A 17,045-nucleotide genomic window follows, 5' to 3' on the forward strand; every position below is an offset into this window, starting at 1 on the left:
ATGGCCGCCGAGGCCCTTCCAGCTCAGTCATTCCAAGCTCAGGGACTGCGCTGTTCCCTTCCAGGCGTGGGCGGGCACCTTTCCCAGCGTCTGTGTCGCGGGCTTCCTGGATGGCGATGCTTCCTTCTCAGGTGGCGCTGCCACCTTGCCCTGGACACACAGGTCTGCTGTCCCTCTACCAGATGGCTCTGAGGTGCCACGCCCCTGCCCACGACGGGGCTGAGATTGTGTGTCTGTCGGGATTTCTGCCACCTCCTCCGCTGTTGAGTGCTGTCCTCTCTCCCTCCTCACCCTTCCTGACCTGAGGTTTCCTTTCTGCAGCCAGCGGGACGGCAGGAACCCAAGCTTGCTGGGGCTGTGCACAGGGAACTGAGCAGGGGTTGCAAGGCTCTCCTGGCTGTGGCACAGTCGTTTTGGTCACTGTTTTCTGCTTTTTTGCAGTTTTTATGGTTTTATTTAAACACAAATAAAACGTGCACATGAGCGATCCATTCATTTCCTTCGCTGCGCAGCCTGGCGTTGGGATTGGTGGCCCTGGTGGCCAGCGGGGCTGCTCTTTCCATGGTGGCTTTGCGGTTCTTGGAGGAAACATTATGGACAGTCTCCACACATCAGCAGCACGTCCAGCTCCTTGCCGTGGTGGGCCAGGCACTTCCGGGAGCCCCTGGGCAGCCTGTGCTTTGCTGCTCCCACAACCAGTGCTGGGCACCCAGGTCCGGCCCTTGAATCTTCTCTGAGCCCCGTTGTCGATACCTCTGGGTTCCCGCCAGTTACGTGTCATTTTGACATATGGGTCTGACCGGTGCCAGATAAACTTCTTGCTTCTCTCTCTGATGCTCTTGGGCTTCACAGGGGTCTGAGGGCAGCCAGCTCCACAGGTGCACCGAGGAAGATGCGTGGTCATGGTGTTTTGCCTGCTTCCGAGCTCTGGGCTGGGTGAGGACGTCTGTTACAGACGAGGTGTCTCCAGTCAGGAGTTACGTCACCCAGGCCCTCAGACTCTCAGGGTGGAGTAGGAAGCTGAACCTCTGCAGAACAGGAGTTTGTCGTCTGTCCATTCTCACACAAAAGGAGGGAGAGAAATTCTGGGAGCTGAGAGTGTGGTCTTATGGCCTGTGGGCACGAAGGTCACCTCCTCCCAGCGGTCCTGGTGTCAGTACCGTGCTTTGGAAGGAAGAGTCCAGTGGGTGGGCCGGCAGGGGGCCTCAGCTCGGCCGCGTCTAGCTCCACCCGGACAGCACAGGTGCAGCGGACACAACCCCGCGATCCCTGGGAGGGAGCACAGCACAGACAGAGCCGGCATCAGCCCTGACGCAGCGGAGGACGAGCCGCCGGGGTGCCGAGGAGAGGCCGGGGGAGCCGATGCTGGAGCTGGGGGCCGGGCAGGGCACGTCAGGGTCTTAGGAAAAGGCCACCGTGGCCGAAGGGTAGCGAGCGGTAGGTGGGGGACTCAATGAGGAGAGAAGCCAGACGTGCTGGGACCAAGGCCGGTACGGAGGCCTGCGCAGGCGCACCCTGGACACGCTGAGGTTCAGTTCCAGACCACAGTGAAGCACATGTCACAAAAAACTGAGTGACGTGAAATTTTTTGTTTCCCAGTACACATGAAAGTTATGTTTACACCATAGTCTATTAAGCGTGCAGTAGCACTATGTCTAAAAAACCAGTGTCTATACCTTAATTCAAAATACTTTATTGTTAAAAATGCTAGCGATCATCGGAGCCTTCAGTGAGTCATCTTTTTGCTGGGGGAGGGTCCTGCCTTGGTGGCGGTGGCAGTTTCTTAAAATAAGACAGCTATGAAGTCTGCCACATCGACTGACTCTTCCTTTCACCAAAGATTTCTCTGTAGTGTGCGAAGCTCTTTGATAGTTTGACCCACAGAACTTCTTTCAAAATTGGGGTCCATCCTCTCAAACCCTGCTGCTGCTTTATCAACTAAGCTTATTAATATTCTAAATCCTTTGTCATTTTAACACTGTTCACAGCATTTTCACCAGTTGATTCCATCTCCAGAAACCACTTTCTTTGCTCAACTGTAAGCAACTCCCCATCTGTTCAAGTGTGATCATGAGATTGCAGCAATTCAGTCCCATCTTCGGGCTCCACGTCTAATTCTAGTTCTCTTGCTGTTTCCACCACATCTGCAGTTCCTTCCTCCACTGAAGTCATCCACGAGGGCTGGAATGAGCTTCCAAGTTCCTGTTAATTTTGATATTTTGACCTCCTTCCACGAATTAATGGCATCTAGAATGGTGAATCTTTTCGAGGTTATCGATTTACTTTGCCCAGATCCACCAGAGGAATATTATCTATGGCAGTTACGGCCTTATGAAATGTATTTCTTAAATAATAAGACTTGCAAGCTGAAATTACTCCTTAACCCCTGGGCTACAGAATGGATGTTGTGTTGGCAGGCATGGAAACAACATGCATCTCCTTGTACGTCTCCATCAGAGCTCCGGGGTGACCAGGTGCATTGTCAATAAGGACTCTCTTCCTGAGCAGCAGTTCTCAAAAGTGGCTTAAAATATTCAGCAAACCGTGCTGTAAACAGACGTGCTGTCATCCAGGCTTTGTTGTTCCATTCACAGAGCACAGGCAGAGTAGATTCAGCATGATTCTTAAGGGCCCTAGGATTTCAGAATGGTAAAGGACACTGGCTTCAACTTAAAGTCACCAGCTGCATTAGCCCCTAACAAAAGAGTCACGGCCTGTCCTTTCAAACTTTGAAGCCAGGCATTGACTTCTCCTCTCTAGCTATGAAAGTCCTAGATCGTATCTTCCAGCAGAAGGCTGTCTTGTCTACACGGAAAATCTGCTGTTCAGTGTAGCCTCCTTCACCAGTGACCCCAGCTGGGTCTCCTGGATGCCTTGCTGTGGCGTCTGCGTCAGCACCTGCTGCCTCCCCTCGCGCTTTGACAGGGTGGAGACGGCTTCTCAGACCTCACGGAGCTCTGCTAGCTTCCAACGTTTCTCCTGCAGTGGCCTCACCTCTCTCCGCTTTCACAGACTTGAAGGGAGTTCGGGCCTTGCTTGCTCTGGATTGAGTTTGGTTTAAAGGAATGTGGCTGGTTTGATCTATTCAGACTAGGCAACTTTCTCCGTATCAGCAATAAAGCTGTTTTGCTTTCTTATCATTAGTGTGTTCGTGGAGTAGCACTTTTAATTTCCTTCAAGAACTTTTCCTCTGCATTCACAGCTTGGCTATGTGACGTAGGAGGCCTGGCCTGGCTGTGACACGCCTTCCTCACTAAGCTCAAGCCTTTCTAGCTTGTGATTTAAAGTGAGAGACGTGCGACTCTTCCTCTCGCTCGAATGCTTAGGGGCCACTGTAGGGTTACTGACCAGCCTGATTGCAACGCTATCAGGGAATGGGGAGACGGGGAGGGCCGGTCAGTGGAGCAGTGAGAACACACATTTACCAGTCAAGTCCACTGTCTGCCATGGGCAGGGTTTGCGGCGCCCCACAACAACTACGATAGTAACGTCAAAGATCACTGATCACAGATCATCGTAAGAGACATAATGCAAAAGTTTGACATACTGTGAGAGTTACTAAAATGTGACCCAGAGACAAAAGTGGACACACGTCACTGGAGGATGGCATTGGTAGACTTGCGTGAGGCAGGGTTGTCACAACCTTCAGTTTGTGACACACAGGTCTGCTAAGACAGAGAAAGCAGTCAAAGGAGGCGCGTCTGCAATTCCAAATGGCGGGAAGCCCCTGGGGGTCCAGGGAGGGGCCTGACTCATGTTTTAAACCCGCCCCATTCCCAAGAAAGGCCTGGGTTCAGGACAGCGTGACTCCTCGGGGAACCTCGGAGCACTGGGAGTAGCTGCCTGGGGTGCTTCTGTCTGCAGCGGCCCTGGGCCCCACCGTGCCAGTTTGGCCAGGGTGCCAGCCGCTGAGGTCCTCCGAGGGTGGGTGGGTGCTCCATGCCTACGCAGCTGACCCCGGTGACACCCAGGACACGAGGCCTGCCGGAGCTTCCCTGCTGGCCCCAGTGTTCTCAGGGAGGATGAGGCGGGTCTCCAGGGACTGCACCAGGAGATGACATCAGGAAGCTGGGCCCTGGACTCCGCCCCATGCCTCCCTTCCCATTGCCGACGTTTGTACCCTTTGCTGTGATCAACCGTGTTCCGAGTCCTGTGATTTCTCCCGGTGAATCCCCGAGCCTGAGGCTGGTCTTGGGCTCCCAGCGCAGCACACACAAGGGAGTAGAAAAATACAATTTATTCTGGTTGTCAGTTTTGTAGGAATATGCCTCACGAAGCTAGGAATACTTACGGGATGGATCTACTAACATTCTTTTATACTGCTCAAGCCCCTCTGTGTAATTTCGCAACATTAGAAATTGTTTCTAAAAATTCACGCTTGTAACAGGACCCGGCCTCCTACAGTTGCAGGCTGGGTCAGGTGCTCGTTTTACCTGCCGGCGGACACCCAGGCAGGGCATCTGCTGGAGTACTCACCATTAGCGTGATTTAACGGTGCATTTTAAAATGCTTTTTGAAATCTCATCTTGTCCCCAGGGCTTAAGCTACACTTGTTTTGTATTTCCGGCCCTAAACTCGTCCTGAGAGGGCCCCATTCTGAGGCGCTGTCTTCTGTGGTGCGTTTTGCAGCTGTGGGCCCCCTGTGGGCCCTCTGCTCTTGGTCCCTATGCTGCCCTGTCCCCAAACACTCCACAAGGCTTTCAAGATGCCACCCTCCTCTGTGCCGTTTCTTACACAGGACACCTGTGTTTTCTTGTAATACTTCACTCTCCGTTGACAATGACCTCAGAGCTTTAGATCCACTATCTCTGCCACCTTTTCAACACCTGGGAGATTCCACATGGAGTTTTTGGTACTTCAAAAAATTCTTCACATTGCTGCATGAAATGATACATCTTCAACTTCAGAAGCCACTGACGCTGTGGGCGCCTAAGGAAAGGAGGGGCCTGGCCTCATTTTGACTGCGCTGACAGGGAAACGCAGTGCACACTGGGACCGTCAAAGGACTGTTTTTAAAAAGTCTAGGCAGACGAGGAAAATGTTTCCACCTGAGAATGTTCATCACTGCAGGTTAAAAACTGCGAGTGAAGAGCGGTAGCCTCAGTTTCCCTTTTGCAGTTTGTGGGGAATGCGACACTGCATTGCTCCCGCAGGGGCCCCGGTGCAGGACGATGCAGCTCACGGAAGTGGGAATGACAAAGTCCCCACGAGGGGGGCGGCTCCATCACCCCCGAGACGGGTGCTGTGATTCATGGTCACGCAGGCAGCAACCCCAAGTTGTGAATCATTTTCCCTGGCTATCCTAAAGTGACTTTACAAGCAACATTTTCAAATTACAGTTCATGGATCAATAAATCACAAAAATATTCGGAGCAGGTGAAGGTCACGGCTGACGAGGAAATGGTCACACTGGAAGCTGAGAGTGACTTCCAGGCAGGGTAGTTTTTGAAAAGGGAGCTGAAGAATTCCTCACAGGGCAGCTACATTTTGCTCCCAATTTATCTGTCATGTAAAACACTTCCTGTACGTCAAAGGACATTTTAACAGTTAAATCTAGCTGCTGTTATAACCAAACCAGAAACGTATAATAGCCCCCAAATGGGAAGACTCTCTTGCTCACTCATGAAAAGTCTATGGTCCTCCGCATCTCAGGCAGCTTTTTCTCCTTGTCCTCAGTCACCCAGGGACCTAGGCTCCCTCCTCCTGGGTGCCCCGCTTGGCCTCTGCGTGCAGTGGTGGCAGGAGAGGCAATGGACGGAGCACCCCCAAACGGCCCCTCGTCACGAGGTGCTCCTCGATGCGCGTGCGGGCTGCGTCAGTCCCCGGTGGGGCGGCTGCACCAGGACCTCTACAGCCGGGAGGCGCACGGCCTTCCCCACACTAGATGAGAAAACTCAAGCTTCCCTCAAGAGAGTGGCGGGGGCCCCACCCCAGGGGTCTTTCCTGCCTCCCCCGCTGGTCATGGATCCAAAGGTGGCCGCACCTTACCAGAGAGCGTAAGACTGAGGACAAGGTTCATGTCCTCCGCTTGGCTCTCGCCCACCTCAGAAAGGAGCACAGCTCTAGGACATAAGACTTCTTCAAAAATATTTTCAAAATTTATTTCTTTCCCATATGTATTTTGCAGAATTTCCAAGGTAAACATTAGCTTCATATACAGAAATAAGGAGAGTTCTTTAAGAACTGGCATTGAATCAATCACAAGAATGATCAAATGTTGATAATGGCAAATAACCTTGCATATCATCAAAGCTAATGAGCTGAAGTGTTGTCTTCACAAAGATCTCGCTGAACCCCAAGCCCCTCAGCTGACTGGTGCCATTGTCACGCGTGCACGGGGGTAAGAAAGGACACTGGGCGCGGACCTCGGCTTTGCAATCTCAAAGACTTTAGTTCACAGGTTTTGGTCCTTGGCGCTGACGGCCAGGTTTGAGGGGATTAAGGACACATTCTCTCGGAAATACATTTTCTATAAATCTCGTAATGTGCTGCACTGTCCGACTGCTGACTGCATGGTACACAAAGACATCGTTCCCCGTGTTCTCTACATTTCTGCATCATCATCATCATCATCGTCATCATCGTCATCTTTGGCTCTGAAATGCATTTTTCTGAATTCTCTTCTGCTCATGGAAGGACAAGATGGAGACACCGGCGGCAGGTCCTTAGAGGGGAAGAAAACATGGACTTCAGTCACGAATAACACCACGTGGGCACCTGCAGTCGCCAGTCACCCCCTCGTCAGCCCCGGCCTTGCCCGAGTCCCAGCACTCGCGTCCGGACGGGAGCTTCCTCCCCACCGGCTTGGCCAGGTGAGGAGGAGCAAAGGTGTGGGTTGGAACAACGTCTACAGCAGTAGCACCGTGGGCAGATGTTCGAAACCCACAAATCGGATGGCCCAGAAGCACACCTGGGCTGTGGGTGGGGGCCCCTCCCCACCGGTGGCCTTTCCCAGGGGCTGTGATGCTCAGCTTGGGAGACGGAGGGGTGCCCCCACGCAGCAAATGTTTCACCTTCTCGTCCTGGGTTACAATCACTGATTCATATTTAATTTTGTGTCTCGGCATCATTTGCATGCAGTGAGCCGGGAGAACACGACTCGCGCGCGCAGCGTGCTGCCCCAGTACCTGTGCGTCGAGGAGGCAGGCGCCACGCTTACCTGCATGAGCTCCACGTTTCCGAAGAAGCGGCTCACCGGCATTGGCTGGCTGCTGTCGTCGTCCAGAAAGACGCTGTCGTCCATCTGGAGCAGCGGCGCCTGCGCGCCCTGCGTCTCCAGCGCCGACTCAGCCTGCACAGCGGATGCACTGCTGGGCTCCTCTGCTCCTGCACTGGCGCCGTGTCCCGGCCCGGGCAGGCCGTCTTCGGTCTCCGCTGAGCAGGCGCCACTCCCGGCTCCGCAGCGGCCCAGCGGGACGCCCGCAGCCTCCGGCCGTGTGGACGCGCCAGCCTGGCTGCCGGGAAGCAGGGCGCCGTCCTCGGCAAACGCGGGTTCACAGCAGGTCTCGGGAGTCACTTTTGGCAAAGCAGCACTCTCACTTTTAGGGATGAGTTTCTGTAATTCTGACTTTACAAGATGACCTTTGTCATACTTGAACTTCTTGGAAGTTCGCCTGTCTGTGGCTCTGTGTGATGAGGAAGTCTGTCGAGAAAGAAAAGCGTAAGCGAAAACCAGACACAGCCGGCAGAGGAAAAGCCTCCGCCCCAGAGGCCGGTGTTTCTTCTCACATCGCAGCTGATGAAAATGCTGTAACCACAACTTCAACAGATTTCACCGTTCCGCCACCAAGGGACAGAATCCAAAGTGACACCCAGCATCACTCCCACGCGTCCCGTTTTCCTGGGGGCGTGATGTTTCCTGAGGCCAATTCAGAAGCACGTATGTACAGGTTGCAAAGTGACAGTAAAACCGCCCAGTTTTTCTCCATTCCTGCGGGACTGTAAGCTCTGTGACGGCCGCGGCTTTGCTTTCTTATTCACTGAACGGGGCCTGGCACGTAGTAGGTGCTCAGCAAATATTTGTTAAATTGACTGCAACAGAATTTTGCCAAGTGTCTCAACTAGGAGCGAAACACCGTGCCGGGAGCTGGTGTCCGGCCAGGTCCCCGCCCCCAGCTGCGGGCTGGACGGGGCAGGTCTGCTCTGCGAGCGAGTCCAGGAACCAAGGCCCTGGAAAGGGCTGCACGCTGTGGAATGGCCGGCGGGAAGAGGTCCCTTTCCCGGCCCAGCTTACCTTTCTCGCAGAGCCGCTAGGGGTGAGGCAGAGAGCCACACGCCGGTGCCACTTCACAGACTGCCTGCCAGGCAGGATGGCAGGGCACGTCCCCGAGCCTGGGTCTCTGAGACACATACCTGCCCTGGGCAAATGCTAGGAAGGCAGCCCCTGACTGGAGCGAGTACCTTTCTCTGCAAGAATTACAGCACCGTCCCCTTTTCATCTGAATAGTCCCCCTCTGGCATGTAAACCACATTTGATGTTTTTCTAAGGCAACATGTCCTGCAGTGACAATTTTGTATGAAAGTGGACCCTTGAGTCGGGACCCAGGCATTCTCCGAGTAACGAGGCTCACCAGACATGCTGTTTTGGCAGACGCGGAGCCCGCGACTTCCTGGGCGGAGGCCACCCCGGCTGCTGAACAACTTCGGGCTCTCAGGCGCGCTGAAGATCGCACTCCCCCTGTGAGCTTGTTCAGAAAACGCTCCAGGTGAAAACATGAACAGGCACATGAAAATTTCCTCAGTAAACAGACCCGAGACAGCCCCCCACGTTCCACCACCTTCGTGGGAAGACACCTGAGGCCTGAATGTGCAAACGCAAACAAAACTGCCCGGGCGTACGGTACAGGATCTACTTATCCCGTGACCTTGGAGCCTTGGAACAGTTTGTCCCCGTATCTTGGACGTTTCTAGGAAGCACCATGTATAAGGTAACGGACATTATGTCAACTTCAAAGTGTTTGGAATAAGCAGCACACACTTTTGCTTAGGGCGTTCTCATTCCTTTATACAGTGTCACAGTTCCTGACGAAAGGCAACAAGAAACCAGAGCCGAGCCTGCCCCATCCCTCTCCCCTCAATTACAGCCCCGGCTGTCAGAGCAGTTGGCTTCCGCGTCACAAATCTTAACAAACTGGGCCACCTCTGTTTTACCCTCGATGCAAAGGAGAGCCTTCTAATGGCAAGAAAGAGATTAATTACAGCCATATAATTTAAAATATCCTTGTTAAGGATTAATTTTGGGTTTTCAAAAAAGTAGGGCAAATAGCACAATTACCGCGTACCCTTCCTTCCCCAGCTTCCGCTAAGGCTCAACAACATGGTGTGTTTGTCAACACCAAGAAACCAGCATCGGTCCAACACTGTTAACTCAACCACGGATTTTATTTGAATTTCATCAGTTTCTCCCTGAATTCCCTTTTCTGTTGCAGAACACCACAGTGCGCTTGGAAAATAACACATTTTAAAGCCTCACTAAAACCTGAAAGGCACGCAGGTGAGCAGTGAGGAGCAGCAGGCAGGAGCAGGTAGGAGCAGGTAAGGCGCTGCGGGCACAGGCACGGCCGTCGTCAGACTGGCCAGAGTGCGCTGCCCAGAGGGGACAGTCCAGAGCGGATAGACAAAGGGCGCTCTGCCCAGCAGCAGATAAAAAATGAAAAAGGACAAGCCAGTTTAGGAACCTTACAGCGACATCTCAACCATCCCTGCCGTGCAGCCCCTAGCGGCCCCAGAAGCCCCACAGGCAGCAGTTCCAAGTATCCGTGACACTGTGACACTCAGAGTGCTTTTTAAAAAGGAGCAAAAAGAAAATGCAGCAAGCCAGGTAAGGGCAGGACGCCCGCCAGCCACACGCGGTACAAACGAGGCACTCACGGGTCGGGTACGTGCCGCCCTGAGCACACCTGGGGCTGGCTCACCCCTCACGGGAGCAAGCAGGGCTTTGTTGAAGGAGCCCTCGCAGCAGCTGGGAGGACCGAGGAACACTGAGGGGACCAAGACTACAGAAGTTATATGCCCTGCCAAGAGCTGCCACGAACATCTGTCTCATGGGGACAACTCCTACCGCCCAGTCCTGAACGGGCCCCTCTCCCTGAAATACCAGCACCTGCACAGCAGGGAAGAAACACTTTTGTCCTAGAAAGCCACTGACGGCCCTCCCCTTCCTCCCAGGTTTCCCTGCAGCGCTCCTGCTGAGCGCTCATGTGCCAGGCACCGTGTGGCGCCCCGGCAGCATCCCCACCTGCAGTGAGGACTCAGGTGAGGAACTTGTTCGAGGTTACACAAGTGATGTTTGGTTCCAAGTCCCTTGCTTCGTCACCACAGCTCACCCCAGACCGGACCCCCGAAGCTGCCCACACGAACTGCCCAGCTGCTCGTGGAGGGACCGGAGCAGAGCGCGACACAGCTCTATGTTCTAAGCTGTGCAGGCCCTTTGGGGTAGGTAGCAGGTGCTCCCCAGCGCTTTCTGTGGGGACCCTCGCAGCAGCGGCTCAGACGTCAGGCGCAGCTGGCTCATGAGGTGGGCTCATTAGAACCTGGCCTTTCAGGCCCCTTCTGCAGAGATGAACCCAGGGGAGTGCGCAGGGCCGGGAGCCGTGGCTGCCACAGGCCCCTGACCGGCCATCTGCGGTGCACTCGGATGTGAGCAGTCGCAGCAGGAGCGCACCGCTGCTTCACCTTCACGGTGGGCAAGCCCCCTCTGAGGCAGCGGCTCCAAACGTCAAGAGTCCATGACGTTCTTTCTGACGTGCCGAGTCCTTGTTCTTCAGCCACCAACTCGGATGCTCCCATTTAAAATGCAAAACAGAAAGACTTTCCCATCATTAAGATTCTCCTTGTTCCAAGTGGACTGTTTGGAAACCACCATCTCGGAAGCACAAATGTGGTTTCTCAGAAAGGGCTGGGAGAGATCGGCTTCAGCGTGACCATGTGAGGGGCGTCACGGACCCTCCGCCCACAGTGGTGGGCAGTCTGGTCCCGTGGCAGGCGGCAAAGGGAGAAGGATCTGCTCAAGGACACCTAAAGAGACTCAGTGAGGAAGGCAAGAGTCTGTGGTATTTGGGATCCGTTCACTGCAGCCAAGGACACAGGGCCCCTCTCCCCAGCTCGCTAAAAAGACTGGGCCCCCCGACCCTTTCCTAGCTCGTGAGGCGGTGGTTCCAGGTGAGGAGAGGCCAGTCGATCCCAGGCTTCTGCCCATCACCCCCTCCTGCCCGATGAGTGCTCAGCTCCTAAAGGAGTGTCACGTGTCATTCAGAGAGAAACCTGTCATTGTCCCAAGCTACACAGCCCTGGCTCAGAGGTAGCTCCTAATGTCTTCCCAAAGGCAGCGAGTTCGTTTGCACAGAGTGTGGAGAAATTCAAGCCTAAGGGGGCTCTGGAGAACAGTGGAGGCTGTGGTGAGGTTCCAACAAAAAATTATGAAGCGCGCAAAGAAACATGAAAGTTGAGCCATACACTGGAATAAAAGCAGGTAGCAGAAGCTGCCTGCGAGTGACCAGATGTTGGACTTCTCAGAAAAAGACCTCAAAGTAGCCGTTATAAACAAGCAGAGGAGTGAAGGGGACAATGAATAAACAAAGAAAGATATGAGAATGTCGCACCACAGGGACTATAGGTAAAGAGACAGAGATTATTAAAAAAAAACAACAAAACCCAAATGAGCATTCTGGAGTTGAAAAGTGCAATAACTGAAACTTAAAGATTCACGGGAAGGGCTCCATGGCAGATATGAACTGGAAGGAAGAAGCAGCAAACCTGAGGGTAGGTCCACAGACCACGCGAGCTCAAGGATTAAGAGCACCAACATACGTGCAATGGAAACCACAAAGAAAGGAGAGAGAAAGGAACAGGAAAAATATTCAGAAAATTGATGGCCAAAAACGTCCCAAATTTATTGAAAAACAATAGCCTATACATTCAGGAATCGTAATGAACTGAATTCCAAGTAGGATAAATGCAAAGAGATCCACAGACAGACATATCGTTGTAAAAATTCTGAAAGCCAAAGATAATGACAAAATCTTGAAAGCTTAAAGAGTAGAACGATTCCTTACTTAGAAGAGAACTTCGGTAAATGAACCACTCACTGACTTTTCAGCAGAAACCAAGGGAGGCCGCCACACGGTGAGAATATTCAGTGTCCAAGAAATAAAAACCTGTCAACCAAGAAACCTATATGCAGCAAATCTATCTTTCAAAAATGAAGGAAAAATAAAGACGTTTCCAGATTAACAAAACCGAGAGAATCTGTTGCCAGCAGACTCACCTTACAAGAAATGCTAAAGGAAGTTAGTTAGGCTGAGAGTGAGCGACCCCAGCCAGTAATTCAAAACCACACAAAAAACCAGAGAGCACCAGAAAGGTGCCCTCTTAAAAGATAGTTTAAATGCATTAGTTTCTCTTTTCTTAACTGATTTAAAAAGCAGTTGTAGGCTGGGTGAGGTGGCTCACGTCTGCAATTCTAGCACTCTGGGAGGCCGAGGTGGGAGGATCACTTGAGCTCAAGAGACCAGCCTTAGCAAGACCCAATCTCTACTAAAAATATAAAAATTAGCCGGGCGTGGTGGCACATGCCTATAGTCCCAGCTACTCAGGAGGCTGAGGATGGAGGGTCGCTTGAGCCCAGGAGCTGGAGGTTCCAGTGAGCTATGATGACGCCACTGTACTCTAGACCAGGTGACAGAGAAAGACTCTGTCTCAAAAAAAAAAAAAAAAAAAAAGCGGTTGTATACAATAATATGCATATAATAGATACTGAAATGCACTATATTTGCAATAACAAAACAAAGAAGCGGGGTGGGAGCAAAGCCATCTTGGGCTAAGGAAACGACTGCAGATGGTAAAGTAACAATGTTAACACTGTATCGCTCAGTTGTAACATTAATAGATGTATATGTGCAACAAAGTATCACAAAAAGTGGATAAAGGGAAAACAAATATATAAGAGTAATATTTCTTGCTCTCACTGGAATTAACCTGGTACACGTCTGAAGCTGATTAAGATGCACGTGGTAAAATACGGAGCCACCCCCGGGGACAAAAGCAAAAAATATAGTGAAAGAAAACCAACTTAAAACGTTACATTAGCAAATACTTATGCAAAAGAAAATATTCACTTTAATCCACTTAACAGAGGAACAGGGGAACAAAAAAAGATTTGTAAAAAGAAAACAAAAAGTAAAATGACATGTAAATCTCATTACTGTATATTAATGACACTAAATGTGAACGGGCTAAACAATTCAATCAAAATAAAAATCACCCTGGATTTGGGAAAAGATCCAACTCCATGCTGTCTACAGGAGACACCGGTTCAAAGACAGAAATGGTACAAGGAGTTGGAACTCAATAAGCGGTCACTCCAGTCCAAGAAACCAGGAGAGCCCAAGCACACCTGCGAGCCTGCCAGGGGCACCAGGGTCGGCCCCCCGCTCCCTCCCTAAGCCTCGCCCCCACCAGCGACCCTCACCACGTGCCGGGCACTGGGACCCAGTCAACCTTCACCACCCTCTGGGTGGACCCCTCATCTTTCTTGCACACGGCAGCTGCGGCCAAGCTCAGGGCCTGGCACGTGACCTCCCCCCGAGGGTCAGCGGCACCCAGCACTACCCAAGCGGACCAGCTCTGGGAGAGACTAGGAGCCCCCTCCTCCGGGGGGTGTGGTCTGGCCTGGAGCCCCTCCCCTGGAGGTGTGGCCTGGGGAACCCCCTTCTCTTACGGGCATGGCCTGGAGCCCCTCCTCATAGGGGCGTGGCTGGCGCTCCCTCCTCCCGAGGGCGTGTCCTGTATCCGCCCCTCCTCCAGGGGGCGTGTCCTGCAGCCTCCTCGCGGGGGCGTGTTCTGCAGCCCCCCTCACTCCCAGGGCGAGGCCCAGGCGGAGGCGGCCCCTCGGCCCGAGGCGTCCCGGGGTCTTGTGGGCTCCCCAGACAGCGGGAGACTCGGAGACCCGCGTGTCCCGGCGCAGCCCCGGCCGGCCTCGGGCCCTCACCTTCCGGCTCCTCATGAGTGTGCGCGGGCTACCGCCGCCAAGCCCCGAGCCCCGGCCCAGCTTCCCCGGAGCCGCCACCGGACACTTCTCAGCCCGCGCCGCCGCGGCGTCTCACGTAGGCAAACAGCTGGCCAATCACGGCCCGGGGTCCCTGGGCATGTGACCAAACAAAGTTGACTCTACGTAAACGGGCGGGGCGCGGCTCGGAGAACTTGGGCCCGGGGGCGGGCGCCGGAGCATGAAGTCTGGCGGCAGCCAGCCATGTTCATGGGGGCCGCGCCCCTCGGTGTGTCTGTGTCGGGCATATTTGAGAAGGGCAGGCGACCATGTTTGTGAGAGGCCCTCCCTTCGTTGCCCGTGTCCGCCATATTTGAGAGGGCGCACGGCTGCCTTCGTGAGGGGCGCGCCCCTGGGTGCACTTGTGTCCGCCATCTTTGAGAGGGGCGGGCGGCGATATTCACGAGGGACGCTCCTTTTGGTTCACCTGTGTCCTCCATGTTTGAGAGGGGCAGGCGGCCATGTTTGAGAGGGGCAGGCGGCCATGTTTGAGAGGGGCGCCCCGTCACAGCCCCGGCCCCGCGTCCGCAGCGGGTGGGAGGGAGATGTCGCTTTAGGGACCCGAGCTCGGAGCGGGCCCGGCCACTGTCGTGCGGCCCCGGCGGCCGCTGTGGGCTCTCGGGAGTGCCGGGCCGGCCCTGCGTGGTTCTCGTCTCGCTGCGGGGAGCGAGGCCGCGCTGAGGCGGGAACGTGAAGTGTCACCGAGGGTCCTTCTGCGTCCTGGCCGGGTGGGGGCGATGGGTGGGCGGCCAGGAAAGACGCTGGAACACACTCACACGCACGAACTCACACACGCTCACACGCGCCCCGTACACTCACACACGTACACATAAACTCACCCACACCCACAAACTCACACTCATGCACTCACACGCACACGCACTCACACGTACTCACACACATACGCTCCCACTCACACGCACGTCCACACATTCATGTTCACACGTGCGTGCATACTCACACGCACTGACACACACTAATGCACACTCACACAGATGCTCACACATGTTCACACACACACATTCATATGCACTCACACGTGCACATGCTCTCACGCTGACACACACTCATGCTCACACATTCATGGTCACATTTATATACATGCTCACACACATTGACACACATTCACAGTCATACGCACATCTCATGCACATGCTCACATACTTGCACATGTACACTCACGTGCTCACACACACACTCATGGTCACACGGACATGCTTACATTTATACATGCATTCATACGCATTCATACGCACTCATGATCACACATACACACATGCTCATATGCTCATACATGCTTACACACATATACATGCTGTCACATGCTCACACAATGCTCTTGCTCACACACACGGTCACATACACTCACACATACATGCTCATACACATGCTACAACATGCTTGCACTCACATATGCTCATACATGTGCTCACACACGACCTCACATATGCTGACACATGCTCACACTCACAGGCTCACACATGCTCACGTTTGCACACACACACTGGCATTCGTGCAACATGCTCAGACACACCCATATGCTCACACTCACGTTCATACACACACGAACACACAGTCACACGTTCACTTCCACGCATGCTCACACTCTCACACTTGCGCACTCACATGCGCCCGGCCCTGGCTGCTGGGCCGTCCTCCCCGAGCCCCGTGCTGCTCCCACCTCATTTCCTTTGGCAGAGGGGGGACCAGACAAGCCTGTGCTGGCGGCGGGGGAGGGGGTCCGTTTGAACAGGAAACTCACGTGAGCGCTGCCGGCCGTCCAGGACACCCGGAGTGATGCTCCGCACACACCTCGCCTGTCCTTTCCGCCAAGGCTGGGCTCACAGCGAGCTGGGGCCGGTGCTTTTACCCCGGAGTTCTTGATCCCGGCAGCCGATCCTCGGCCCTGCAGGTGCCTGTGGTCATGTGTGAGCAGCGCATGGCCTGGCGGTGCCCGAAGGGTCCCTCCGAGCCTGACCCTCCTGCCCTAGTGTGCCCCGTCCCCCCACTCCCAGGTGAGGATGTGGGTGGCACTGCCAGCCTCCCCAGTGCCCTGCTCCCAGGCTACGTGTCGAACTGCACAATCCTGGAGGAAGCACAAAACCAAAGGGGGCCAAGACCGACTCCTTGGCATGTCCTTCCGGTCCCTCGTGTCCCATGCGTTTCTTCATTCCTGATCCGCTGCCCCACCCTCCTAGGGTCCGGGCACCAGGAGGGGTGCTCAGGATGGCGGGCATGTGAGGTCTGCTATCCTGAGCACAGCCCGTCTCCCACGAGGACCACGAGCCCCCGGAGGGCGGGACCCGTGTGCTGCTCACCGACACTGACCTGCTCCTGGCTACGCAGACATTTGTGCAGCGGTGGCTGGTGCGGTGACACACAGAGATGGGGCCGTGGGCTCCGGGGAACTTTGTATTGTCGCCCACGGCAGAAACTGGCTGCTTAAATACCAGCAGGTCGCAGCTCAGTATTTGCCTTTGACAAACACGACAGGGCTGGGGGGGAAGCTGGAGGGAAGTTTCACTGGCGAGCCGTCAGTAGCCTCATTAACTGAGGCCGCCCCGGCCAGAGCACGTCTGGTACTGCCCACAGGTGGTGGTCCTAGGACACTCTGCCCTATGTGTTTAAAGAACAAGTGAGTGAGAGAGAGGGGGGCGGGAGAGAGAGAACAAGCAAAAAAGAAAGCTCACGCCTGCTTTTTAAATGTTCTCTTTTAATTGACCTAAATAAGCATTTTTCTGATAGCCCACCCCCTCCTCCCCGTCCTCTGCCTGTCCCCTGGGGAGGACAGCGTCTGCTGCGGGAACACACCCGCACTTGCCAAGGTCCTACTATGCGCGAGAGGGTTGGAAGGGGCCACGCAGGCTGAGCCTCTCGGGCTCCCCGAGGGGAGATGCCACGGGTTTCACTGGGCTTTAAGCGCGTGGGAAATGTCAGCAGGCAGGACGGGGAGGAGGGCGAGCAGGGCCAGCGCGTGGACGTGGGCGACGGGGAGCCGGGT

At 54.3% G+C, this 17,045-nt stretch overlaps 1 protein-coding gene and 1 pseudogene across 1 annotated transcript; both read right to left on the reverse strand.

The window, feature by feature from the left end:
* Positions 1 to 452: 452 nt before the first annotated feature.
* LOC138389328 (large ribosomal subunit protein eL32-like) lies at positions 453 to 3,448 on the reverse strand (annotated as a pseudogene).
* Positions 3,449 to 6,113: 2,665 nt separating this feature from the next.
* Positions 6,114 to 14,078, reverse strand: C8H1orf174 (chromosome 8 C1orf174 homolog). Its single transcript, XM_069477271.1, has 4 exons — positions 13,988 to 14,078; positions 8,571 to 8,684; positions 7,160 to 7,642; positions 6,114 to 6,664 (listed from the first exon to the last, which is right to left on the reverse strand). The coding sequence occupies exons 1-4, from the start codon at positions 14,000 to 14,002 to the stop codon at positions 6,545 to 6,547; spliced, it is 732 nt and encodes a 243-aa protein (XP_069333372.1). The 5' UTR covers positions 14,003 to 14,078; the 3' UTR covers positions 6,114 to 6,544.
* Between the last annotated feature and the right edge of the window lie 2,967 nt (positions 14,079 to 17,045).

Source organism: Eulemur rufifrons, chromosome 8, assembly GCF_041146395.1.
Source record: "Eulemur rufifrons isolate Redbay chromosome 8, OSU_ERuf_1, whole genome shotgun sequence".
Lineage (NCBI taxonomy): Eukaryota > Metazoa > Chordata > Mammalia > Primates > Lemuridae > Eulemur > Eulemur rufifrons.